This window comes from Canis lupus, chromosome 26 (genome assembly GCF_003254725.2).
Source record: "Canis lupus dingo isolate Sandy chromosome 26, ASM325472v2, whole genome shotgun sequence".
Taxonomy (NCBI): Eukaryota; Metazoa; Chordata; class Mammalia; order Carnivora; family Canidae; genus Canis; species Canis lupus.
In genome coordinates this window covers 5,695,683-5,722,569 of record NC_064268.1, presented here as the reverse complement: position 1 = coordinate 5,722,569, position 26,887 = coordinate 5,695,683, and the positions used below count along the sequence as shown (strand labels likewise).

Below are 26,887 nucleotides of genomic sequence, written 5' to 3'. Positions count from 1 at the left end.
CACTGCACCGAGCTCCTGGGGACAGTGCCCTGCGAGAGGTGGCAGCCCTTCCCCGGGGAGCATGAATGCTCAGTGGGTTTTCCATGAGGTAGACCCACTGATCAGGGAAGGAAGGGAATCTCCACCTCATGCTCACACACACACTCACGCTCCAGATGCTGGGCCAGAGCTAAGCCAGTGTGAGGGGGTGCCAGCAGCAAATCTCTGCAGGGGACGAGGAGCAGGGCCACCATGCCCATGACCACAGTCTCTGTGTCTTATGAGGACATGTCACCCCCAACCTCTCGCTTTCTGGCAGCCGGAGTTCACCCTTGCCACCCCTGCCCTCACCTCTGCCACTGGCTAAACATTCCTTCCTGCAGACAGATTCACTCAAACCCACACAGGCTGCAACTACCATCCCTGGTGCCAGGGGACTCAGGGCCCAGGTACCCCAGCCCTGTGCCTGGCATCGCTCAGTGTAGGAGCAGAGGCCAGGATCCCAGCAGCAGCAGCCCACAGTTACTCTGATGGCATCCAGAGCACCTGCTCGCCCCTTGCTGCTGGTGTTTTTGGTGTCATACCCGAGTAGTCACTGCCACACCCAAGGTCATGAAGAGTCACTGCTGTGCTTCTCCCTAGGAATTTTATGGTTTCGGCTCTCACATTTAGGGCTTCAGTTGACTGAGTGTTTGCGTCAGTTCTGGGGGGTGGGGATCCAACTCTACTCTGCACGTGGATACCTCGTCATCCCCACAACACTTGCTGAAGAGACCATCCTTCTCACTGAATGGATTCAGCCTCTTGTGAAAAATCACCTAGCCACAGGTGTGAGGGCTTATTTTCAGGCTATTCCATGCTGTCCCACTGGTCTCGGGTCTGCCCTTATGCCAGAACCACACTGTCCTGGTTACTATAACTTTGTGATCCATTTTGAAATCAGATGCACATGGTTGTTCTTTTCCCATCCCATAGGGACTGCCTAGCCGCCTGCAGTTGACAGTTCTGAGTGCCCACTCTATGCCAGGCGGCACCCTGGGTACACTGCATGCAGCCTCTCACTCAGTGACCCAATGAATGGGTGTTAATATCCTCATCGAGCAGAGAAGGAAACTGAGGCCAAAAGTTAAATGATTTGCCCCACATGTCTAATAGCACCAAGATTTGAAACCTTCCTGCCTGCCCTGCCAGGTGTGATGCAGCTCTGCACTGAGGGAAGCAATGGGTGATGGGGCTCCCTGAACACAGGAGAAGGCAGTCCCAGGCCAAGCGCTGGGGGAAAGGAAGTTCGTGTCAGAGAAGGGCAGCTGCAGCTAGCTGGCCAGAGGGGCTGGCCTCTGTGGTCACCTCCTAACCCATAGGCTGCCTGCAGGGCTCAGCAGGACATGGTCACAGAAGCTCAAAATGTTCTGTGCATCAACTGTCCTGAGCACCAGGGCTCCCGGCCTCCCCCACAGCATGTTCATGAGGGATAAGGGTGACAGGCTGCGACTCTCCCCGGCCTCCAGCCTACCCAGTGCTCAGGCTGCAGAAGCAAGCCACGGCTGCTGGGGCAGGTCCAGGAAAAGCCCCAATGCTCAAAGGGAAGCCGGGAATACTCCTGAGAGGTGTGAAGGATGGAAGAGGGGTGAAGAAACCTTCAGCTGCCTCTTGATGTACATAAATTACAAGGTGGGTGGGGACAAGCCAAGGAAAGCAGAAAGGCAGACTATGCTGAAAATAAGCCAGTGCCCACTGTGGTGGGCTGAAGGGTGACCTCCCAGAATCTGGAGATTACTTGAGCTTGTTTGACAAAGCACTTGAGATGAGGTCATCCTGGATTAAGGTGAGCTCTGAACCATGTAATCAGGTGTCCATGTAAGAGACCAGGAGATGGCCCTGTGGATACAGAGGCTGAGACCAGAGGGACACAGGGACCCCCAGGGGCTGGGAGAAGCAGAAGGGATCCACCTCACAGCCTCTGGTGGGAACACAGTCTTGCTCACATCTTAACTTTGGAATTCTGGTCTCTGGAACCACCAGAGAATATATTTCTATTGTCTTCAGCAGCCTGGCTTATGGTCATGTTACAGCAGCCTCAGGAAACAGGTACACCCACCCTCCATGCTGGGCACACCTCCTGGCTTACCCATCCCACACAGCCACCATCGCTGTCAAAGCGCCCCCTTCACCAGGCACCACTCTAAATGCTCTTGCAGCAAGCACGTGCCTCCAGCCTCACTGCACCCCACCCCATTTTGAAGAAGAAGAAGAGGAAGAGTAAGGCTCGGGGTGGAGACTGCACTCCCCAGATCACACACGGCAGGCCATGGTGGGTGGGCTGAACCTGAGCCCCGATATTCTCAGCAGAGCCTTACCCCCACCCCTACCCCCCAGTCCGGCCTCCCAGGGCTGAGCTCAGCTCCCAGGGAAGGATAGGACAAGCTGAGGAGGTTTATGTCAATGTCCTTCTGGGGGCAAAGCCTTGGCTCTTTGCACAAGGCCGGAGTGCAGGCAGTGTGGGCAGCTGACCTGTGTGGTCCCTGGAACCTTTACGTCTAAAGGAGGTTGGTTCACAGTGGGGGCAGGGCATGCAGGTCTAAGGTCTGGGGGACCATCTGGACCATCTGGACCCTCCCCATCCTCGATGAAGACAATGCATCAGGGGCTTTGGGTTCATTACAGAACAACAAGAACAAGAATGCCCTGCCATTGCAGGATGGGCTCAGCCTGGCCTCAGAGCCACCCTGAATTTCAAATAAGACTACTTTCCCCTCCACCTCAAGGGACCCCCAAGCAACCACAGGGATCCTTCTAAAATGCACATCAAAATTTCTTCCTCCTGCCTAAAATGAACCCCACCCCAGACAGGGCAACAGTGGACAGAAATGTGGCTGAGGCTGGAAGATGGCAGGGAATGGCTATTGGTTCTTCAGTGCGGTGAGAACAGAACTTCCCATCCTCTCAGGAGATGGGTACAGAGGCGTTAGGGAGAGAGGCCCAGGTGCCTGCACCTACTCCCTACTTGTTAGACAAAAATATTCACACTCATGCACATGTGCACATACATGCACGTGCACACACAGCAAAGAAGCATTAGCCATGACCCCATGACTGACTCCACTCGGTGGGAATACAGGTGCTCACTGTATTTTGTCCAATTTCCTGTTTGAAATTCTCACAATAAAGACTTCATATTGTTTATCAAGAATCCACTTAGAAGAATAAATTAAGGGTCCCATTGCATTTAAAATAAAATCTGAATGGTTCATCCTGCTGAAGGCAATCTGGCTCCCATGTCATTCACATCAACTGCTGACCCCCAAGTCACACAGTGCACTACAGACTTGCCTGCTGCATTCTGTCCCATCCTACCCAAGCTGGCTCCAACCTCAGGGCCTTTGCACTTGCTGTGCCCTCTGCCTGATGCTCCAGATTTCCACACAGCTGGTCCTTCCTGTCATTCCCACTTCAGTACTGAGGCTACCACGCGGGACATGCAGGCTGTTCCCACTCCAGGCCTCCACACAGCACTTCTCACTGTGCCTCCTCTGCTCAGCCACTGTACCAGGCTTGTGGCAGGTCCTGGCTGTATATTTAACTCAATGAGTAAGATGAAACACCCACTTTCAAGAAACCCACCCATGCCACCTCTGGTCTCCATGTGGTCAATCTGGGGATCTGAGGAAACTGAGAAAGGAAAGGCGAGATGCCCACCACTTCTCACTCCATGGAACACTGGGGTCCAGAGGACCACCTGCCAGCTTCCCAGCCACCTGCCATCTGTTCCAGAAGCGTCTCCTCTCTTCTGGGACCCAACTGGGGTCTGGGGCCAGAACACGGTCAGTTTAGAAACTGGTTTAGAGGAATCATGCCCTCAAGTGGTCCAACTGGAGCTTTGGTGAGATGGTCTGAGAAAGGACAGCTCTTCCTCTGGCTCTAGAAGACTCAGATCTGCCGCAGGAATTCAGGTCCCACAGAGAAACCCATCTGTCAATGTGCTAACATAGAGAGTTGAAGAAAAACTGCACAGAAATGAAGGTAAAACGGGATCGAATGACTCCTGAACTCCACCCAAAGGACTCTTTAGCCACAAATTCCTATACTGGGTAAGCTCATCTGAGCCAGCTCTTCCCTCACGGCGAAGAGTACTAATGAGTGACTTCCCCTCCATCGCAGGGCCCTAGTCCCCCCCACAGTGAATCAGTGATGTAAACAGCCCCCCCGAACCACAACTGCCTGTGTTCCCTCATGCACACTCTCTTCGCCTTGGGCCCCCGTCCCAGATGAGAGGCCAGAGCATGTGGCTGATGCAGGAGTCCCACCCCTGGCTGTAGTGATGTAGCCACTGCCCACCAGAGCAAGCAAGGGAGCCTCACTTCTTCTGAACACCCTCATTTTCCTGAGCCAGGAAAACCTCATCTCTAAGGGAGTGCCCTGCAGTCACCTCCACCAACACATGGCCTACCCCACCCCCAACTCTTCCAACAAACTTCTCTCTTCCTGCCTGGAAAGCCCACGGGTCCTCTGACAGCAACCAATTTTCCAGGCCAACATACTGCTTTCTCCCCTTCCAGGCTGGAAAAGGAGCAGCAGAATTCCGGGCCCCAGGCCTCCTCGGGTAGCTGCGTCCCAAGCCCTGGCTTCATCAAAGCAGCTGCCACGCTTCCCATCTGCCCCGCTATCCCTGGCCTTTCTTCATAGCCTGAACATGCAGAGAGACAGCTGCAGGCCAGGAGGTTCCACGGGCACGGCCTCAAGTGCCTGGACTACCTGACTGTCCAGGAAGCCTGGCCCAGGGGAGCGACCAGGGAGACTCCAGCGGTGGCTTACCCATTGTTTCCGAGCGTGGTTCCTCCTCTTGAAGTACAAGATTAACTTTTTCCGCATCGCCTGGTTTCTAAGCAAGAGAAAAACAGCAAATGGGGCAGGTCAGTCATACAGGGTTTCACATATCTTATCCTTCACTGAGCTGTTTCCTGACAGCAAGCCCTAAGTTTGCCCCTTTACTGACCTAAAAGACAGCCCACGGCCCCACAAGGGAACCATGAAATGCCAATGTGCATCCTCTCCCTCCCAGCGAGCTCTCCCACATTTCAGACTGAGCACAATGTGCAGAAGAAGGGTTCCCAGAGGGTGGGGTGTTGAGGCTTCCTGCCCTCCTGGAGCTGCCATCCCCTGCCATGCACACCCAGGATCCCTTCTAGAAAACTAGCCACAGAGAAACATCCACAGGCTCAGACCAGGAACATGGGCCAGAGAGATCAAGACCCTGAGGTCTGTGGCCACAGAGACGAGTGTCTCCCAGTCTGCCTCCAACTAAGCAGCACATTCTGGCCTCTGGGGCACCCTTAGCCTGTGGCAGTCAATGTCACATAAGTAGGGCAGCATGGGCTACCCATGCTACAGCCCGTGAGGCAGGACCCCTTGGTAAGCCCCCTTCCCCTCAGCCCCTCTCCATGGCCTCCCCACACAAGTGAGTGCTACCAACACCTGGGTGGGCCTGGGTCGTCAGACAGGCCTTAGTAAGTAGCCTGGGGAGACCCAGACCTTGCTCACCGCGATCCAGGGATACAGCTATGACAGCTTCTCTGAGGAGGGGTACTCCAACTTCATCTTCTCAGTAGTGTCCAAACCCCACAAAGAGCTTACATGCCATTTCCCATCCAGCCTCTAGGAGGTTCCAGGAGCCACCCAAAACCCCAACCTCAGAAAAAAGACCAAGATGGTAGGAGTCCCCAGGCCCTGATGGGACAAAGCTCCCCCAACACATGCCTCACGGGGGGCTGAAGGGCTGGAAACAATCAGACACAGGCACCTCATACAGAGTCCCTCTCTGCCTCCAGGCCCCTGCAGCCAGAAGCCACCACTTCAGAAGGCCCCACTGTCAGGCCCAGCTGTCCTCAGGGTCTGTACCCACACTGGAGTCCCAGGCCAAACAAGTACTCTCCCCAACCCCCAGTGATCTCCAACAGAAGTCAGCATCCTCATTACCTGGTCTCAAGTCCAGGGATGCTAACAAGCCTACATGTCCCCTCTTAATTCGGAGGGATAGGCACAGTGAATGTGTGGGCAGCATCACCTCTCTGGAACTCCCCATGGACCCCAACAGGGTTCAGAGCCCTGTTTACTCTCCACCTCCTGAGAAAGAAATACCATGCCACTTCTAAGAGGGTCCTGGGAGGTGGAGGGGGACGGGTTACCCTGCCTCCCGGGGTCATTCTGGCCTCATGTTAGCCAGGGCCTTCCCACTGTCATCAGCCTCCCCTGTGCTGTCCCCAAAAGGGTGGGCACCAGGATCCTCAGTCACAAAGGCTGAAACCAGAACACTTCATTCTGTGACGAGGTGTTCCAGCAACCTTAGAGGGCCTCCAACCTCAATACCCTCATCTGAAAAACGAATTCAATAACATCATGTTTTCACATCCTCAGTCATTCAACAGATGTTTATGGAGTACCTACTATGTGCTGGCACTCTTCTAGGCACTTGGGACATAGCTTTGAGTAGTGTAAAGTCCCCAGCCCTCACGGAGGTGACACTCAGAGGGGTCACATGGACAGTAAGCAGGACAGTCCACATCATCATGGATTCAGAAACTCAAACATGGGAGTGGGGGTAGTGAGTAGGTGGGATGGGAGAATGTAGCTACTTTAGGTGCAGTGGTGAGAGGGCTGGGGGCTGAGATTTGGATCACCAGAAGCACCTAGCTGTGGAAAGATGTGGAGGGAAGGGCACCACAGGCAGAGGATTCTAAGTACAGAGGCCTGGGGTGGGAACAAGAAAGGCTATATGGTTGGAGAGAACTGGGGAGGGGCAAGGGACAGTGAGGCTGGCAGGGCTGGCTGTATGAGGTTTTGGTTTGGGCAGGGTGAAGGGCTTTTAAAAAGATGGGCAGCTGAGAAGGCCGAGAAGCAAGGACAGCCCAGGGCAGGGAGCCGGGGAGCACCAAGGTCTTGCTTCTTCACAGGATTCTCCACAACAAATAAGCCATTTCTCTCCAGAGCTGGGACAGGCATACACAAGAAGAGCCCAGAACATCTTTAAGTAAAGAAGTGCTAAAAAGAAGATGACAAAATTAAAAGATCAGAGGGACAAAGACCCAGCCTGAGCTTCGGACTGCTAAAGCTGGGAAAATATAAGCACCAAAATAAGTAACCCCAGCGCTGGATCCAAACCCAAAGAACAAAATAAATATCCATGAGTCCGCGTGCTGATATAAATAAAAAACTGAATAAATAAATAAGGAAGAAGGAGCAAATGTTTCTTACAGAATCCGCTTACAAGGAAGGCAGGAGATGGAAAGTCACCACTAGAACCACTAGAACACTTCAGCCCACCTGCCGCCGGAAGATCCACATGTGAATGGTACAACTGGCCACGCTTTAAGGAAAAACCAGAATTTGCATAGCTTCAAAGTCTCTTCTCCCAAATAGTTGCTAGTCATTGAGCAGTTTTCACTTACGGCCACAAATCCTATGATGCTCCTCCTGCAGGAGGTGGAAGGGAGCCCTCCACCCCATGATGGCAGCCTGGATCCTTACTTGCTTCTAAAGCACTGAACACAGGAGAGCAAGATAGCCATGCACGGAGGTGATGGCACCTCTGACGAGTCCTGATGGGAAGGGTGGCTCCTCACCTCTGTGGGGCTCTCCCCCCAAATCTATGCCCTGCCCCTTCATGAGAAAGCACCAGGCAAACCCAAATCAAGAGACATTCTGCCCAAGCCCTGAAAACAGCTCTTCAAAAGGGTCAGGAAAGTCAGGGGAAGATGGAAAAACTGTCACCTGTGGACCAAGGAGACACAAGGACAGAGTGCAAAGTAGGAATCTGCAATCAGATCCCGGACCGGAAAAATCCAAAGAAAGTCTCTGGGTTGGCACTGAGCACTGTTCCACCGCCACATTATCAGTTCTGACGAATGCAGCCTCACTTAACAGAAGATGTTCATATTAGGGGATGCTGGCCAGAAGGTATATGGGAAATTCTTTATACTATCTTTGCCACTCTTCTGTAAATCTAGCTTTTTATTTTTAATATTTTATTTATTTATTTAGAGAGAAAGAGGGAGCAGCAGAGGGAGAGGGAGAGAATCTCAAGCAGACTTGCCGGGGAGTATGGAGCCAGACATGGGGGCTCAATCTCATGACCCTGCAACCATGACCTGAGCAGAAATCAAGAGTTAGATGCTTAACCGACTGAGGCACCCAGGAGCCCCTAAATCTAGCTATTTTAAAATAGATGCTTAAAAAGAAACCAAACAGGGTCATGATCTATGTTGAAATGCCATAGTACGACCAAATACAATTTACTGTAGACCTTGCAGGGGGCATGGTGTATGTTACAAGTTGAAATGGGTCTCTCCACACTCAGTGACATTGGGAGTCCCAACCCCCTGTACCTCAGAATTCGACCTGATCTGGAAACTGGGTCTTTACAGAGGTCATCAAGTTAGCATGCAGTCAGGAGGGTGACCCTCATCCCTTATGAATGGCGTCCTTATAAAAAGGCGAAGTGTGGACTTGGAGGAGGACACACATAAAGGCAGGATGACATGAGAAGACAGAGAGGAGATAGTGGAGTGTCTATAAGCCAAGGGATGCTCAGGGAGCCAGCAAACTCCAGAAGCTGGGAAAGGCATGGAAGGCTCCCCAGGAGAGACCAGGGTCCCATCACCGCTTCATCCCCAACTGCTGGCTTCCAGAGCTGGGAAAGAATAAGCTGCTGTGGTTTCCAGCTGCTCGGTTTGGGGTAACTTGACCCAGCTGCCTGAGGAAGCAGATGCAGCCAAGGCCAGTCTTCAACCAGCTGCGGTGCCCTGGCTGCACCCTGGGAGGGACTCAGTGAGTACAAAGTCTCACGGGGCAGAGGTAACTCCTGTAGCTACCTCTGTTCCCCACAGCTACTGCAGGGCAGTTCTCCCCAGTGGATCCGAATTTCCTTCCAAAGCAAGCACTGTGCCTGGCACCCAGAGGCATCCACTTACTGCCAAAGAGGACAAATGTCAAGTCCACAGGTTGCAAATGGGCACAGTCCACCAAGCAGAGCCAGTCCATGAAAGCATTGTTTGGACTGCCATGCTTTCTAAAAAATCTGAATTCGTTGCCAGTATTGAAAACCAGAAGCTGTTGTGTAAAAAGCTGAACTTAAAGCTTCTTTTATAAGACCAGGCAGTCTGCTACACCCCCTCATGGCCACAGGCTGGGGACTGAGGCTTGACCACCCCTTTACAAGGATGATGAGCTCACCATTCACCACAGTCCCTGCCACTCCCTACTGCCTCCCACCAGCCCTCCCCACTCTACCTTTCCCTCTCAGCCCCATGGGCATGCCTCTGGTCGCAATCCCCTAGACATCTGGCTTAGGGTGTCCACTAGTTCAACATTCTTCTGGCAAACGTTTTTGGAGTGTTTATTTTGTCCCAAGGAATGTTTTGGTATTGGAGATGCAAATAGCTTCCTACAGACAAATCTTTTCTGCTATGATTTTTTTCTGGCAAAAATAGGCAACATAGTCATAAGAGGGCTCTAGAAAGGCTGACAAACCAGCAACATGATGAGTTTGCCAGTGGAGGCATTTACAGGGATGCAAAGGATAGCTATCATTTCCTGGAGAAGTCAGAGTTTATAAAAGCACAATCTGTAAGGAAACATAGGCCTCGTCAACTGCTGCTGGGCCCAGAAGGAGATACAAAACCTAGAAGGGAGCAATAAGGGGCTGGAAACTCTGGAAGTTTGAGGAGAGTCTGGCCAGGCCTGGAACCACAGGGTTATAAAATAGGAAAGCTTAGGGCAATCAGGGAGGCTTCCTGGAAGAAGAGAGGTTTGCACTGAGGCTTGGGAGAAGCAGACCAATAGAAAATGGGAAAATGACAGCATTGAGTTCTAGGGGAGTGAGGGTGATGATGGATTTAGAGGGGGTGAGGAGGGGCATTCAGGGAGAGCCAGACCCCCAGCTGCTGGCTCCAGAGGAAGCCTGCCTGAGCAGGGCTCTGAACACCTTGAGAAGAATCCATCTGAGGGAGTAACTGATGGTCTGAAACCTACATACGGACAAGCAAGGTGACTTGCCCAAGGCCACCGGACTAGCAAGGGGCAGAGGCCAGACCGGAGACCCAGGAGAGGTAATAGGGTGGGTGTGCAGACCTGGTTGGTCTAGGAATTTGGCTCTATGACCCTAGTGAAGTTACTTAACATTTCTGAACCTCCAGAGCAAGACCACAAAAACCTGTTGTCCCAGGTGCCCTTTCCACCTGCACAGCTCTAGGGCTGCCGGCTCCAATCAGCCAACCCCCAAGTGAGGCAGGAGGAGGGATGAAATGGGGCATCAAGACAAGAAAAACGGGGAAGAGAACACCAGGAACCCGCAGGCCTCCAGGCCCCAGGGAGGCGAGAGGAACAAGGCCAGTGCCTGGGTTCTACCACCAGAGGAGGGCGTAGCAGGGAAAGGCACAGCACACAGCAGAGCACACATATCAGTAACTGTCCCCCAGGCACCAACCTCAGACCCCTTTGGAGAATCGCAGGGGTCCTCTGAGAAGGCACTGAGCTCCCTGAACAGCAATCCTGGCAGGTCCTGCAGTGGCGTGCCCAATTAGTTCTCCCCGGGGCTGCCCTGGCCTCTTCTCTTGCTTCCCAGAGCCTGAGAAGGGCCGATCATCCACGGCAGACACCCCCACACCACCCCATGACGCAGGTGGCAGAGGGAGCGCAGCAGAGGTGGGCACAGGTGACTTGGACACGTCTGAAATTGCCAGCGCGGCAGGAAGTCAAGCGTGAAATTAACTTTAACTGTGCAGCCCCAGCGCGCACACACACAGGGAAATTAAAGTGACAGAGCAAGGTCCTTGGGGAAGGGGTAACCTCCCACCTGGCCCAATGACAGCAGCGGGGGCAGGGAGATGGAATGGGCTCTCACTGTCCTTATCAAGCTGTCACCAGGTCACAGAATGTCAGACCCATCCACTCCTGCATCCCCAGGGCCCAGAACAGTGCCGAGCACACAGTGAGCGCTCAATAAATACTGGCTGGATGAACAAAGGACAGGAATACATGGATAAAACAGCAAGAAGAAGAAAGATCACAAGATGATCCCACGTGCCTGACACTGAGCTCAGCACCTCAGGGACAGTAACTCACTGAATCCTCAGCAACCCTAGGAGGCAGGAGCTACTCTTATTCCTACCTCACAGATGGGGAAACCGAGGCACTGAGAGTCAGTGGCTAGCCAGATGCTCATGGCCCTCAACCGGCCCTTGGGTTTCATCAGCGTCATCTCAGATTTCACTGTACTCACATCTGTCCAGGCCCCTGACCTCTGCAGCCACGAGACTTCTCTGTCCCTGCCCCTCCACACCACACCCCTGGCAGCTCCCACAGCACCCGGGCCTGCCACTGCTTGCCTGGATGGCCATGGCTATCTCCACCAAGGCCTCCCGACAACCAGTCCTTTCTCTCCAGAGCCACCAGAGTGAGCTTTAAAAGTAAAAACCCAATACACCACTTCCCAGCATAAATATCATCTCTGGCCTCCCTTCACACATAAATAATATGACCTGAACTCCTCATCAGTCCTGGGTGATCTGCCTGGCACCGTCTTTCCCTCACCTACCCCACAGGCCACACTGGCCTTCTCTGGGATCTCACCAGCTCAGTCCAGTGCCAAGGTCTTTGCACTGCTTGTTCCACTTGCCAGGGAGGTCACATGGCCAGCTGCCACTCAGCCCCCAAGTGTCCCCTTTGTTGTCAGGTCCAACCCTGATCCTCTGGCTAAAGCCACCTACCTACCATATCTGCCATCTGCATAGCATTCTTTTTTTTTTTTTTTTTTTTTTCTGAGAAAGAGGGAAAGAGATAGGGGCAGAGGAAGAGAGAGAATCTTAAGCAGGCATACCCAGCATGAAGCCCAAAGTGGGGCTCGATCTCATGACCCCAAGATCATGCATGACCTGAGCCGAAATGAAGAGTTGGATGCTTAACCGACTAAGCCACCCAGGCCCCCCTTGCATAGCATTCTTTAAAGTGAATGCGCTAATTTGCTGATGATCACATTCAAATTAAAAATACAGAGATCATTAGGATTTTTGTGGAAAACTGGGAACAAAATCAAAATTCTAACAATAAATCGGTTCAAATAATTTGCTTACAGATATATTCTTCTAACATAAAATTCACCACTTATGTAAGATATCTTAAAATTATTCATCTCTATATTTTAAACTGAAACATGTCCATCTGTGATTTGGGTTTGGAACACATGTCACCAGGCAGTCACCTACTTAGCCAGAACGTACTCCAGGAGACCAGAACTGTTCTCTGATGAGGACTGGGGAGTGCAAAAATAGGGCACTGGCTTCAGCAAGTTTATAGCTTTCTTCTGCTTAACCAGAGACGTGGCAACACCTTATCTGCTAAAATATTACTATGGATACCTTTTTTCTTTCTTGTTTGGATTTTATGGTGGTTTTTATAAACAGAAATCATCCATGTTATTCTGCTTCAAATATTACTCATTTCTTAGCGAACAATTCGTGTAAGATTTCAGTATGATGACATTACTACAAAAACTATTATGTCAAAAGGGAAAACACAACTAGATGTATCAAAACATAAAGAGCTTAAGATGGTTATGTGAGCACAGTACTTTTCGTCTGCAGGTATCTTATTTGTTTAACTCACTTTTTGTCTCCACTGCTAGATAAAGCTTGAGGAAAGCATAGACCTTTGTTCTGTTCAGAGCTGAATCCCCAGGTCCTAGAAGAGGGCCTGGCACACAGTAGGTGTTCTACAAATGTGTGCTAAGCGAATGAATGAATGAATGAATGAATGAGTGCTTCCAGCAGCCCTGCTCAGATGAAAACACCCACCGCGGAGCCCCAAACCAGCTGTCATAGCCCTAAAAGTCCCTCTGCCCTTACGTACCCTCATCTAAGGCCCCCCTCACCCCTAGCAGTGGCCCCAGGGAAGGCAGATCGCAAGGAGTCTAGAAGGGATTCAGGTGGCCTGTGGAGTCTAGGAGGGCTGGGTACCCGGGCTGCGAATACATCCACAAGGCCACACAAAATCACAGGCCATATCAGACACAGAAATCCTAGCACTGTATCAGTGCCTCCTGAGCAGGCCACTCTGCAGCCCCTGCCAGCCATGGGCTGAGGGGGACCTGCCAGTGGTACAGGTGAGGCATCCTCAGCAGGTGTTCCTGAGCCCAAATGGACCAACGACCTCACTGGCAACAAGAGGTTTTCCAGGCTGCTCCATCAGTCACTGGGAGCTGCTAGGGGGCGCCCATTTTGGTCACCAGAGCTTGGTCCAGTCATAAGAGTCCAGCAGCCACGAAAGAAGAGACTTCTCTGTCAACTAGACCAACACCAGTAAATATTTAAAAACTATTGGGAAGTTTGCATGCCTCCAGGGATGGGGAGCTCACTATCGCAATGAACACCTTGGACAGTCAGACCAGGCTGGACTGCCCACTGGACAAGCTAAGTACTATGCTCTGAGGTCACAAAAACGCCTGCACCCTCCCACAATGATGAACCCTGAACAATTCAAACACATCAAACACATAGAGTCTACCTCCAACCTAACACCTTGAGTGCCCACAACCACATGTTCCTCAAGGGCCAAGGTCTCAGCCCCTTTTACCTTTTGGGCTCCCTGGATAACAATATTCTCTCTTCAGCCAACAAGGCTATGCTCCCATTAACGCATCCCCCACCCCCCAAAGCCTACCTTCTTCCCGCAGCCACATCTGCAGTGCTTTACTCCCAGCTTGAAGACATGAAGCCACCAGCCTCCAACGCAATTCTGTTGCCCCATTATGCCAGCTCAGCACACACCAACTACACATGGCACTTAATTGATATTTCTTCACTCCTAGCATCCATCCAGCAAAAGGCCCCATCATTGGGGTATTCCGTATTGGCCACCTCAAACCTCCGGGTCTGGATTAGTGCTCACAGCTGCTCCATACTGAGCCATATGCCACAGAAAGACCCCCTGAGCAGACTGTAGAGCATTCCCAAATATGCTTATTACATCAGAGCCCAAACCACAGGGCCCCACTTGTCCCAGGGCCACCCCACCCAATCATCTTGAGCTCACTTTCCACCAAGAACAGCTTCTACCTGTTCAAGTGGGATGAGGCTTTGCAGCCCTCCATCTCTGTGTCTCCAGGGCTGTGCATGCAGCATCCTCGCCTGCCCTCCCCAGCTGAAGGTCTGTGTCCCCCAAGTTTCATGGGGCCACTCCTCTTCCCCTCCCTGCCCCAGGCCTCCTCTGACCATGATCTCAGCACTACCCAGTCCAGAATTCCTGCCCAAACTGCCCCTTCCTGGCCCTTCCTCTGGCACCTGGCCCTGCCTGGGAGACCTTTTGGGAACTGAGAACCCACCTCCCACCCCAGATCTCTGAGGCCAAACAGCCTGTCCCCACGCCCACCATGCGTCTGCACGGCTGCCCACGAGTACTTACATTTTGATGTTCTCATGATACTGCCTGGTATCAGAGGGCTGGTTGTACAATGGCTGCAGAGGAAGAGAGAGGAAAGCACTTCAGAGCCAAGCCGGGTGCCACACTGCAGTCCTGGGCAACCTTGGCCCCAGTGCCCCAGGCCCTGGCTCCAGGGAGCTGTGCACTGGGGTGGGGAGCAGCCGCCGGCAGGCATGAAACAGGACACAGGGACCCAGCCTGCAGCCCCAGCCGGGAACGGGCTGTAACCCTGTGGGCGCAGCTGTGGGTGCCATGATGCCCCACCACGGCTGCCACAGCTCCTCTGCAGGACACTGGGGAGTGCTGCCCTGAGCGTCCAAGGTGTCTGAGTGCCGACACGGAAAGCTGCTCAACTTCTCAGCATCCAAACCATGCTAAGACACCATGCTGCCCCACTGCCTGGCAGAGGAATAGGGCCAGATGCTGCCAGAGCCCATGAGAGTGAGGGAAGGATAGGAAGGGCTCATGACAGCCGGGGACCCAGAGTTGGGTACACATGCTCTGCAGAGCAGCAAGGCAACAACTGTCAAGGAAGGAAGATGTGTATGCCCTACAGCCCCCTCCCCTCCTGCAGATGTCCAAGAATGTTTGAGTATTGTATCCCGCCAGGGGAGGACACCGCCACGCCCAGATGGCACAGTTCATAACGATGATACATCAGAAGCAAGCTAAATGTACCCCCCGGAAGAAAGGAGTGGGACAGGAGGGCGTATGGGCAGCAGAATCGCACACAGAGGGCAGGAGGGCCCTGGACCCACATATGGCATCAAGTGTGTGTGACAGGAGGCAGCAGCAGCTGCAAAAGGCTACGTGCAGAGCCAGCCACCGTGTGTCTCCCCTCTCATGGGCATGGCCTGGGTCTATAGCCTGGCTCTGCCACTCTCCAGCCATGTGTCTCTGGGTGAGTCACATAAGCCACCTCTGCCCCAGGTGCTCATCTGTAGATGGAGTTAAACTCAGAGTCCTTGTGAAGATCAAATGTGGTGGCACACAAGCAGCTCTCAGCCCAGTTCCTGGTGAAGGAAATGCCCAAGACTGTCCATGTCATTACTGTCACCATCAGGGTGCAATGATGTATTAATGACCCCAATTTTTCCTGCCTCCCGTAACCAGCCACACCCTTGCTCTGGCCAATGAAACGCTTGCAAACTTAATGAAAGCAGAGGCTTGAAAATGCACGTTTGCATTTCTGCTTCCTCTCTTGTTCTTCTGCTCCTGGTCAGAGAACACACCAGGCCTGGCCTGCTGGAAGCAGAGAGACGACACAGGGTACAGGAGTGCCATCCCAGCCAAGGCTAAGCTGGGGCGACCAGCCGACTGTCCAGCTGAGAACATAATCAACAGAAATGCTCAGCTGACTTCTACACTCATGGAAGACAGGAAACGGTGCATATTTCAAGCCACTAAATCTGAGGCTAGTTTGTTACACAGCAGCAGCTGATACAATTATTGTCCCCATTTTAGGAAGGAGAAAATCAAGTCCCTGAGAGGTTAAAATGTGTGTCCACACCTGGGAAGAAATGAGCTACAACTGGAATCCTGTCTCAACTTTGGCACTGGAGACAGGGGTCTGCTGTCCCTGCCTGTGCCCTCTCTGGTTGTCTTCCTCCGTGTGTGTGCCTGTGTGTGTACATGACCCTCTCCCCTGCCATTCCCTCCTCCTCACACTCACACACACAGCAGGAGTCTCCTAGGGCAGCCATATGGATGATCACGGTAGATGAACCAGGTACAGAGTGTGAGGGGTCAAGCAGGACAGGTGCAGCCTCAGGACAGGGCCCCGGGGCAAATGAAAAGGGCACATAAGTCTCTGCCCTAGAACTTCTCCCCAGGAATGGAGCCGGCTACACCTCCTAACACCCCCAAATGTCTTGAGAATCCCAGTCGATGGAGACCACCCACAAGCAGCACAGCCACAGGGCCCCACCTGCTCTGTTCCCCAGGAACAGGCCACTTGTCCTCCACGGAAGAGCAGGGTCCTCAAAGAGGGCCCTCCACTGCCTTGGGCACTCACAGACCTATGGATGAGGCACTGCAGGCAGCCCTGGCTGAGGACAATGTCACTCCCTCCCCATGTCCCTCAGATTCCCTCCATGACAACTGACCCCTGGCTCTGAGCTCAACTATGCCCCCCAGGGACAGAGATGTCACCCCATGGCTGGTACAGGCCGTCTCCCCCCACATTGGGTCGGCTGCCCTTCCTAGGTGCTCAGCCAGAAGCGGGGAGGTTTGAAGTTCACTCTGGGTTTGAACAGGAGGGCAACTATAGAGCTCACAGTAAGACTCATGAAGTTTCTCAACTAGAAGGAGGCAAGGCATTACCAATGAAGGCCAACAGCACTCACCTCAGAGCAGCAAGGGGCCCTACAAAGATCCTCAGGCCAAATTTTCAAGCACTAAACATGCATGTTTAACCCTGACTGATGCTGCATTAGGTCCTTTGAGTTTCTGCACACCCATAAAATACAGGCCAGTGGGGAGAGGGCTTGACCCAAAGGTTCAGTTTCCAGGAACAAACAGATGCCCTGATTTAAAAGATGGCACCTCCCTCGCTGGCTGTGTGACCTTGGTCACATGTGGTCCACACTCTGGGCCTCAGTCTTCTCATCTGGGAAATGGGCACAGGAACCACCTCACAGGGCTTTTGAGGAACCCAGGAAATTTCAGGCTTGGTGGCTGATTTGTGCTGTTTTGGTTTTAAAGATGGCAAACAGCAATGTCTCCACAGCCTAAGGAGGCCAAGAGGGCCTGAAGGACCACATACAGAGACTCTAGGAATGAGTGATGGACAGCAAGCAGGGACTACCTCTATATATTAGGTTGGGCCAGAAAAGGGGAGATAGGTTTCTGAGGTGCAACTGGGTCACAGTTGGCCTGTGACCTGCCAAACCCACCTTCACCTGTGGCCACCTGCCCTGCTAGGTAAAGATGAGGACAGAGCAGCCTGGCCCTCAGGTGGTTTTCAACACTGGGAACTCAGGGAACACTGTGGGGCTCACAGCCTCTAATCACAGGGGCTTTCCCCCAAGGAGGCACTCACTGAGCGCTCTTCGAGGTAAAGTGAGTCTCAGGAGGGAAGGAAGTGTCTGGGCCCAGAGCACCTGGCAGGCTGTTCGTTACCATGGTGACAGACTCCTGGGGCAGCCCCTCTTGAAGGCCCGAGTGGGATGGGGGTCAGAGGGGCCACATCCCATCCTTGGCAGGTGCACAGCTCAGAAAAAGGCAGGGTCCAAGGGAGGCTCCCTTATAGCTCTCTTGGCCACCTGCAGGGGGTGCTGCACAAGGGCCAGGCAAGGCCTCCCTGGGTCCCAGGAGATAAGTCCCAATATGGCAGCCAGGACAGGACTTTCACCTCACTCACACCCACGGTGGCTTTCCTCCACCTCTCCCTACCTCACAGACTCCAGCCCCCCAACCTCCTTCAGGGGGACACAACACCCAAGAGGGAAGCTCCCTCCCACAGGCAAAGACCAAGGTACCGCCGGGAAGACCCACTCTCCTGGCTGGGGGCCCCAGGCCTGTCTCTTTGCCCTCCCCACACCTCCATCTCCTCCTCCAAAAATGGGGGCACAGCCCAACAATTCAGAGGGCAGAAAGAGAGTGCAAGGCGGGGGACCTGCAAGGCTATAAAGCAGACATGACAAGGAAAGCAGCACTGGTCTCCGGGAGAAGGAAGGGGGGGTGGTCCCCTTTGGGCCTGACTGCAGCCAGCTGGCAGGGTGGCCAAGAACAGCCAGCAACCCAGGTGGACCGAGCTGCTAAGAAATGAAGTGTCAGCCCCGGCCCTCAACCCTCTGGTGACACCACGTTCTTAAAATAGCACCTCTGAACAGGAAGGAAAGCGATGACTCAAAGCCGCGGGGGAGAGAGGGTGGGGGCTGCAGCGGCCCACACCCTCCCCCCCCATAGCGCCCCTCCTCCAGGCCTCATAACACCCCCAGTTAACTCCCTCAGTCCCCCCTCCCCCCCTCCCCCCCCCCCCCCCCCCCCGCAGTATCCCCTCCTCCCCCCCCCGCACCCCAGGGGGCAGTTCAGGGACTGGGGTGGGGGTGGGGGGGCGGATACTGGGGGATATGGGACTAGCAGGCCTGGGATGGAGTGGGTGAGTACTCAACCCAGTCCATGCTATTCACTTGCTTTCCATTGCAAATTTCCCCTTGGCCCCCTGGCTGCCCTCCCACAAAGTCAGAGAGCACCCATCCTTATCCTGAAGGCCCCCCCCCACCCCCACAGCCTGTCCCTAGGCCAAGGGCGCCTTGGCTGCAGATGAGACCAGTGTGGAGCTGCACTCCCCAACGGTGCGGCCCGGTGTCCAGAAGGCCTAGGATCAGCAGCACCAGGCCCTGCCTCCATGAAGGAACCTGTGCACGGGCTACACCTCTGAGCTGCCTCTCCTTGGAGGACACTTCTGCTCAGTGGGGCCTTCTGGTGACCAAGACAGAGGGTAGACCTCAGCTGGCCGCAATCCCACAAGTTCAGCATACCTCTCTGCCTCATTTCTTGTTCTGTGACCTCAGACAAGGAACTGCCCTCTCCAAGCCTCATCTAGAAAATGGACAGTGACCCCTCTACGAGGCCAGACACAAAGCAGGCACTCTGTCACTGTGAGTCCTCTGCAAAGCCCCACTGAAGGCCACCAAACCAAGAACCCACTGAGGTCACTTCAGGAGGCTCCAGTGACAGCCACACAGCCCGCCAAAACAGACACTCCAGACCTCAGCCTCCTGCATCCCCAGCCTTGATGGAATCTCCGCTTGGAGATCCCCAAGGAGGGGACAACCCCTCCCCCTGGAAGACCCAGAAAAGGATCACTTGGATTGTGAGCCCAGTGGGCGGCCTCACAACACTCACTGGGAGGCTGACGCTGCTCCCCTGAGCACTCAGCCCAGAGACAGGCTGCAAGGCCTTGGGGTCAGGGATTGGGTGTTCTCTGACTTCGCCAGGAGGGCAGCCTGGCCCTGGGCATTCCTCGGGCATCTGGACACAGCAACCTGCACCCACACCTCCACTCAGGATGCCCCTGGGACTCATTAGGTCAGAAAAGGGGAGAGGGAGAGCCGCCAGGTCTAGAAATGGTTGGGTACTGCCTTCAGTCCTGCCATCTCTGCTGGCAAGAGGGGAAACTGGGGCAAGCAGCAGCATACTGGTGGGAATGGAAGATGGCTTACAGCTTGGGGTAACAGTCCGGCAATCCTCAAGAGGCCACACATAGAGCAACCATGATGTACCAATTCTGGTCCCAGGTATACAACCAAAAGCAACGAAAAGCTGCCCATGCAGAGACTTGTATGGTAACGTTCAAGGCCACTCTATTTGTGATGGCCCAAAGCACAGACAGCCTAATGTCCACCAATGCATAAATGAGGTAACAGATGTGATGTACCCACAGTGGAATATTATTCAGCCCTAAATAGGAATGAAGTCCTGACACATGCTACAACATAGATGAACCCTGAGGACATTACACTGAGTGAAAGAAGCCAGTCACAAAAGGCCACATGGTGTATATGTCCATTGATACGAACTCTCCAGCAGGCAAGGCTGCAGAGACAGCAAATGAGAGCAAGTGAGTGGTGGGACGTGGGGGGGGGGGGGGGGGGGAGAGATGGAAAGATAAGGCGGTGACAGTTAAGAACATGGAGTTCTTTCTGAGATAGTGAAACGTTCTAAGGTTGCCTATGGAGATGTCACACACACCCATGAACATACTACAAAATACTTAACCATACACTTTAAGTGGATGAATTGTATAACTTGTGGGTTATATCTCAATAAAAAAAGGGGGGGTCTTAGAGACATCCCAGAAATCACATCCAACAGGGAAACAAGCCCCAGGAGGGGTGCCTGCCACCCATCCCAGAGCCCTAGAAGCCATCCATTGCCTGCCTGGCCCTGTCCTCTGAGAGAACCCGGGATGCGCCCTGCCTCCCCGTGGCCCAAGCACATGGACTCCAGGCTAGGGCACAGCTTCACTGAAGAAACAATCCCAGGGGCAAACAGCTCAACCCTCCTAAGTGTTCACAACAACGAACCACTTACGACAAAGCAAGGCTGTGCTAACTGAGCCTTAACAGTGTAGTATCTTACCCCATCCCCCAAAGATCCTGGTCTTCCCATTCCACAGAGAAGAAAACCCAGTCCTCTTCTCAAGGCTACTCAGCAAACACACGGTGGAGCCAAGTTCAGAATTAGGCTCCAGATGCAGAAGACTATTAGGCATGAGCATGCACACATATCCCCTTAGACGTGCCACGTGCATGGGGCCCCACATGGCCAGCCCATGCGTATGCCCCTACATGCTGCCCTGCAGCTCTGAGCCAACCTGCCCAGTGGGACACAGGCTGGTCCCACTGACTGGTCCTGGGCAGGTGGGGCTCTGCCCACTTCTCCTGGGGCTGAGGCTTCCCATCAGCTGGGAGTTCCCTCAACGTCTCTCTCTGACACATAAAGGTGTTGAGGACACAGGCATGTGATTGGGTGCCTGAGAGAGAAGAGGCCTGGGGTCTGCTTCCCAGCTCTGCTGCTGAGAGGGCATTTCCCATCAGAAAACTTGCAGACAACACTAATATGAGTAAGATAAAATATAAATGCTCAGTGCTTACAGTCCGCCAGGCACTGTGTTCAGTGCTTCGCAAAAATCAATATGGTTAATCTTCAATACAACCCAATGGGACCTGTGTTATTACTGCCATTTACAGATGAGGAAACTGAGGGATAGGTTGGTTAAGAGAACTGCCTAGGTCCACACACCTATTCAGTAGCAGAGATCACCTGGCCCGGGGTATGGGCTTCCTATGCCAAGCCAGTCCAACTGCGCTGGACTCCACTGTGTCCTGACTGCAGGAGAGCCAGCTCCCTTCCTCCCCACCCCCAGCCCAGCATGGCAGGCCCACCCACCCGCCTGCTATCAGCCAGTCCCTCTTATCAGAAGGGTGTATTTCCTGCCTCCTCCAGAGGACAGGGCAGCCTTGGCAACAGCTGACTTCCTCCTTCCCCTCCACGCCCACCTGCAGCCCTGCCCACCTTTCTAGCCACCCCTGCCCAGAGCTGCCCACCCTGTACCCCAGCTCACCAGCTCCACCTGAGGTCCCAGGCCTTCCAGAATCCGATGTGCAGCTTCGGCCTTCTTCTGCAGGGTGATGGAGAGGAGGAAAAATTAAAAAAAAAAAAAAAAAAAAAAAAAAAAAAAAAAAAACAGATTATAAATAGAGGCCTCCAGAACAGCAGGCAGCTGCCCAACCCAGCAGCCAATCCACAGCCCCAGAGGGTGAGGGGTGTAGGCAGGATCCCCCTGCAAACCCTCCCCAGGCTAGAAACAAACAGAGGGGCCTCAACACCCCTTGCAGCGGCCCTGGCAAGCTGGCCAAGTTTCGATTCTAACAAACACACGGTGTTCTCTGCTGCCTGGCCCCCCCACTCCAGGCCCACGTCCCCCAGGGCCCAGTGCTGTGGGCACAGCCCCTCGCCAGCAGGCCACTCTGCCAGGCCCAAGATGCCTTCCTCCGCCTGGGAGCTGGCTGGGTGTCTGCAATTACCTCAGAGCTGGTGCCGCCAGCCGGGGCGGGGGGGGGGGGGGGGGGGGGGGGATAGAGGCGCTCAGAGATACCCTTTCTAGGATTCTTGTATTTCACAATCATGTGACTATTTCTGAGCTGCCCAGGGGCCTCCCCACCTCCCTCCCCACTCACAACCCAGGACTTATTAGGAAAACAGGAACATGTGGCAGAAAATGCTCAGTGGCTGTGAATGCAGCAGGCTGGACCTCCAGGCCCGGCCATAAAGGCGGACATTGTGCCTGTGCCAGACCCCACGGGCCCCCCGCCTGGGACCACCAGGGCCTGCTCTCAGGAGGCCCAGGGGATGGCCTGGGGCCAGCTGGGTTAAGGGATGGGCAGAGAGCTATGGACGGTGGCTTTAGCAGGGTTATCATCAGATCTGGGCCACCATGTGCCGTGGAAAGTGGGGTACCCATGGCGTGCATGGGGGCAGACCTGAGTCCTCCTATGACTCAGGAGAGGCTGGCTGCTCCTGACTCAGTCCACCTCAGGGAGACCATCTAGTATCTGCAAAGAGCCAGGACAACAGGCCAAGCAAGTCACCAGCAACAATTCCCAAGTCCAGACCCACTAAAAGGGGACGCTCCCAGAGTCCTGGGAAACACGGCTAACAACAGAATCTGAGGCCTGGGCTCCTGGTGTCACAGTGGGGAGGAGGAGTGCTGAAAGCCAACTCATCCCCCCTCTTAGCCCCTGGTGACAGACCGTGGGTATGTAGGTGGGCTTAAGCTGGCCCCAACAACTAGCTCCACTTAGAGCCCTGGGCCCAGCCCAACCAAGAATGAGCCATGCTCTCAGCCCCTTTGTGCAGAATCAAAACCCCAAGACCAGCAGCCTCAGCATGTGGCTGGGGGCCAAAAAAATCAGGGGGCAAATCATTACTGTAATAATTGCCACGTCACCAAGGACCTACTATGAGCCAAACATGACCACAGAGCACATGTTATCAAGACTTAAATCACACACAAGCACAACATGAGGCAGATATGAGATGTGTCCCCATTTAGCAGACCACAAAACTGAGGCATGGAAAGATAACATAAGGAGAAAAATTCCTGCTGACCTCCAGGCTCCAAGAAGAAAGACAGACAAGGGCCAAGGCCCACACAGGGCGTCTCCTGGGCTTGGGACTGGCACCATCCTGACAGTCATTGCCAACCACCCCTGCCCTGGCCATGCCAAAAAACAAGGGAGGGTTACCATGAGGCTAGAGTTCCTGAGCCAGGTCAAGTGAAAAAAGGGATGGGGTAGAGAGGGGATAGAGCAGCTCCCTAAACTGCAATTACCTCAGAGCTGGTGCCTCCAGCCGGGGAGGGGGAGGAGGATAGAGGCGCTCAGAGATACCCTTTCTAGGATTCTTCTTGTATTTCACGATCATGTGACTATCGTGACTAGCACCCACTCTGTACTGAGCATGGGGGCAAAACACAAAATGAATGAGGCCCAGCCCCTGCCTGCAATAACCCCAAGTCCAATGAGCAGCTGGTCAGGAGTAGCGATGGCAGCCTAGGAAGCTCAGCAGAGAAAGGTATGTGTGGTGGGCATGCAAGGCATGAAAGCAAGGCTCAAGTGTCTCCAGAAAGGTAACAATTGGGATGCATAAGGTGGTCTTTGAGGGATGAATCAGAGTTTCTGTGCATTCATGAGGTTCTGTGGGGGTCAGCAGCAACTAGATAAAGGAGTGGCTGGAGTGGCTGGGCCCCTGGACAGTGCCGCATCACACAGGTAAGCATGGGTCTTGGATCTTGGTACCAGGCCCATGGCGGGGGGGGAGCCCATGTCCTACAAACCATAGCAGATTCCATCTTCAACCACATCATCACTCTCAGGACCATGGGCACCCAGAGAGGGGGCTTCTTGTAGGCGCTGGAGAAGAAAGCAGGGAGGAGTCCCTTCCCCACTTGCCAATCACAGGGAGTGCAGGAGACGGGGTGCCCCGAGCAGCCAGCTTGCCAGCACATGCCTGGTACAGGAGTGTCTCTGCTCCTAACACTTCCCCAAGCTCCACAGCTCAGCCCTCAGCGACCCTGGGGCCTTTTAAGATGCACTTCAATTTTCCAAAGATGACACCACTCTCCCCCAGTTTACTCACTGAAACCGATCCTGAAATTACCCCAAAGTTGCTGCAGCACTGGCAGGGTTGGACAATGTGCTGCCCCAGAGCAAGGGGCGCAGAGCCAGCTGGCCCAGGTTCAAGTCCACTTACTAACTGCGTGGCCTTGGTCAAGTCCCTCCATCTCCCTGAGCCTCAGCTTCCTCCTCTGGAGAACGGGTGACCAGAGCACCACCTTGGGCAGCTGTAACACCCTGAAATCAGGATCTGGCACACAGTAGGCACTATATAGTAAGGGTTGCCTATCGCTATTACTGTGGTTGACAACAAGCACAAGACCATGGCTCACACTAAGCCAGGCCCTCTACTGGATCTTCCACATGCCCCACGTATTTGGATTCCTGCAAGAACTCTATTCAGAAGGTTCTAGCATCAGCCCATTTACACACAAGAAAGCTGAGATTTGGGTCATGCAGCCCACCTGAAGTACACAGGTCCAGTGGCGGGTAAAGGATGGGACACAGCAGGCCCACCTCTTCATGGCTCCCTGGGGGCATTTCCTCTCCCCATGCCACCACACCCCTGCTCCTGCTTCATCCCCACCCCCACCCCCATCCCACTTCATGGCTCAGCTTGAAGGGGTGGAGTGGGAGGAATCTACTTGTCAGTTCATGGGGAGCTGGGGGGATGTCCTGCCTATTGGGCCTCTCCCCTACACAGGCAGGGCTTTCTTGTCACATCTGTCCACCAGAGGCAACATCTGGGAGTCAGCTCTGCTCTAAGCTTCGTCCAGCCACTCTACCTATCCCGGGCCTTGGTCCACCACCGGCAAAATGTCTACACTCATCCAAGCTACCAAACCTCCTGGACTTTGACAAGGACATTCTCTGCAAGGAACAAAGTGACATGCACGTTGTCACTTCTCTCTTAATGCCTCCCTTCAAATAGAGGGGAATTCTCCCACGCCTAGCAAGGGGCATGGCCAGGAACACAGGTGTGGGCCAGATTGTGTCCAGCACCTGATAGTCCCTCCCACCCCCTCAGCTGAGCTCCACAGGTGATCAGGTAAGACACCTTGAGAACCAAAACCAAACCTCTCAGAGGACCCATGGGGCCCCACTATGCCTGGCCTTTGGGAGGCCCCTGCCAGAGGGTGCCCTGCTCAGCAACCAGAGGGCAAACCTAGGAGCTCATGCCAACAGGCAGGTAGGAGCAGGTCCCTCACCAGGCACTGGGGCGGCAGGTTAGGGTCTGACAAGAGACTGCACTCGTGCAGGGGACCCCGTGGTCCCAGTGGCCAGAGAACCTGGGTGCCCAGGTCATGAAACCCCACAGTCACCTGCATCAATAGGTGCTGAGCATGGAATCTGCTTAAGACTCTCCCTATGCCCCCGGCCCCTCCGCCCCTCCCCTGCATGCCAGTGCGCATGTACACACATGCACATGAGCTCTGTAAAATAAATAAATAAGTCTTTAGAAAAAACAAAATTCTTACTCCTAGGATGCTTGAAATGTATGGCAAAAGAAAACGTGGGTCTTACTCTGATTCCCTCATCACTGAGCACCACACAAATAACCACAGGTGTGCCCCACATGTGCTGACTCACGCACACATGCACACAGTCACCCCCAGGTCCCCTCAGACACATGCACACATACGTGCACAGAGGTGCTGTGCCCCCATAAACAGCCTCCTAACCCTCTATCCTTCTGGCTCGTCCCAACAGCACCCATATCTGCAGACCCAGTGCAAGTCCTGCCCACCGCCCAGACTCCCTCCAGCATCAGCGCCATGCTACGTGACCCTCATCTGTGCAGCCTGCAGTAGTGCCACATGTTTGTTTTACTCGAACTCTCAAGTGTGAGCATGCTCCTAGACCCACAAGGCCTCTACCTCCTGGCCTTCACACACTCCCTCTGAAGATCAAATGAGACCCTGTCCCCTCTCTGAGCCTCTGCCTGGACTGGGATCTCCCCCAGGATGCACTCTCCTCAGGGATGTCGGCCCACCCCATCCCCCATTCCTCCCCCCAGGGACCCTGCACAACTCTGCCTCCTGTCCTGCCATCTGTGTGCACCTGCCCAGCCCTGCCCACAGAGGCAGCTCCTGGGAGGCTGGGAAAGCCTTCCTTGCTCAACTGGCTCCCTCTGCACGGCCTGGGTGCCTCAGCCATGTGCCCCGAATGGATAATGAGCCCAACCAAGTCCAACATGCAGAAAAGCCAGCCAGCCAGGCCCTGCCTGGTAGGGAAGCTGCGTTTTCCAGCCGGCAAGGCATTTAGAGACAGACCCTTGTCATCCACCTCTCAGAGGAACCAGCAGGGAAGGAAGGAGGATTAAAATTTAATCCTATTGATCCCCCAAGGGGCTGTAAATTCTGGCTGCTCCTGCCAAAAGCAGCTGAGGGGCTTCCTGCCCACCCAGCCTCCAGGCCCCAATTCAGCCCACATGGAGGGACCCCCTTCCATGCTAACCTCCACTGGGGGCCAGGGACCAAAAGCACCCCCAAAACCAGAGGACTCTTCCAGGGGAAAGAGTCTCCCCTCCTCTCTGCCATCCTTCATTCATTCAAAAAATGTTTGCTGAGTACCCACTGTTTGCTGGGCACTGCTCCGTGCTGGGGATCCAGCTGGGAAACAGAGGCAAAGATCCCTGCTCTCACAGAACTTCTGTTTACAATAAACAGAATAAATCAAATATGAATCATGTCCAGTAGAGTGGGAATGAGGGAAAAAGAGAAAGGAAGAGGACAAACATCCCATGAAGGGCTTTCAGGATCAAACAGAGGATCACAACAGGCCCTGCTGAAAAGGGGACATCTGAGCAAAGAGCT

General features: G+C 53.9%; 1 protein-coding gene across 41 annotated transcripts in view; it reads right to left on the bottom strand.

Annotated features, from left to right (window-relative positions):
* Window positions 1–26,887, bottom strand: part of NCOR2 (nuclear receptor corepressor 2) — a 210,645-nt gene that overhangs the window by 95,699 nt on the left and 88,059 nt on the right. For all 41 annotated transcript variants that reach the window (XM_049101966.1, XM_049101977.1, XM_049101982.1 and 38 more), the window contains 3 exons: window positions 21,518–21,574; window positions 14,428–14,480; window positions 4,792–4,858 (listed from right to left, as the gene is read on the bottom strand). In XM_049101966.1, coding sequence (XP_048957923.1) covers window positions 4,792–4,858; window positions 14,428–14,480; window positions 21,518–21,574 — 177 coding nt within the window. The remainder of the gene's footprint in view (window positions 1–4,791; window positions 4,859–14,427; window positions 14,481–21,517; window positions 21,575–26,887) is intronic.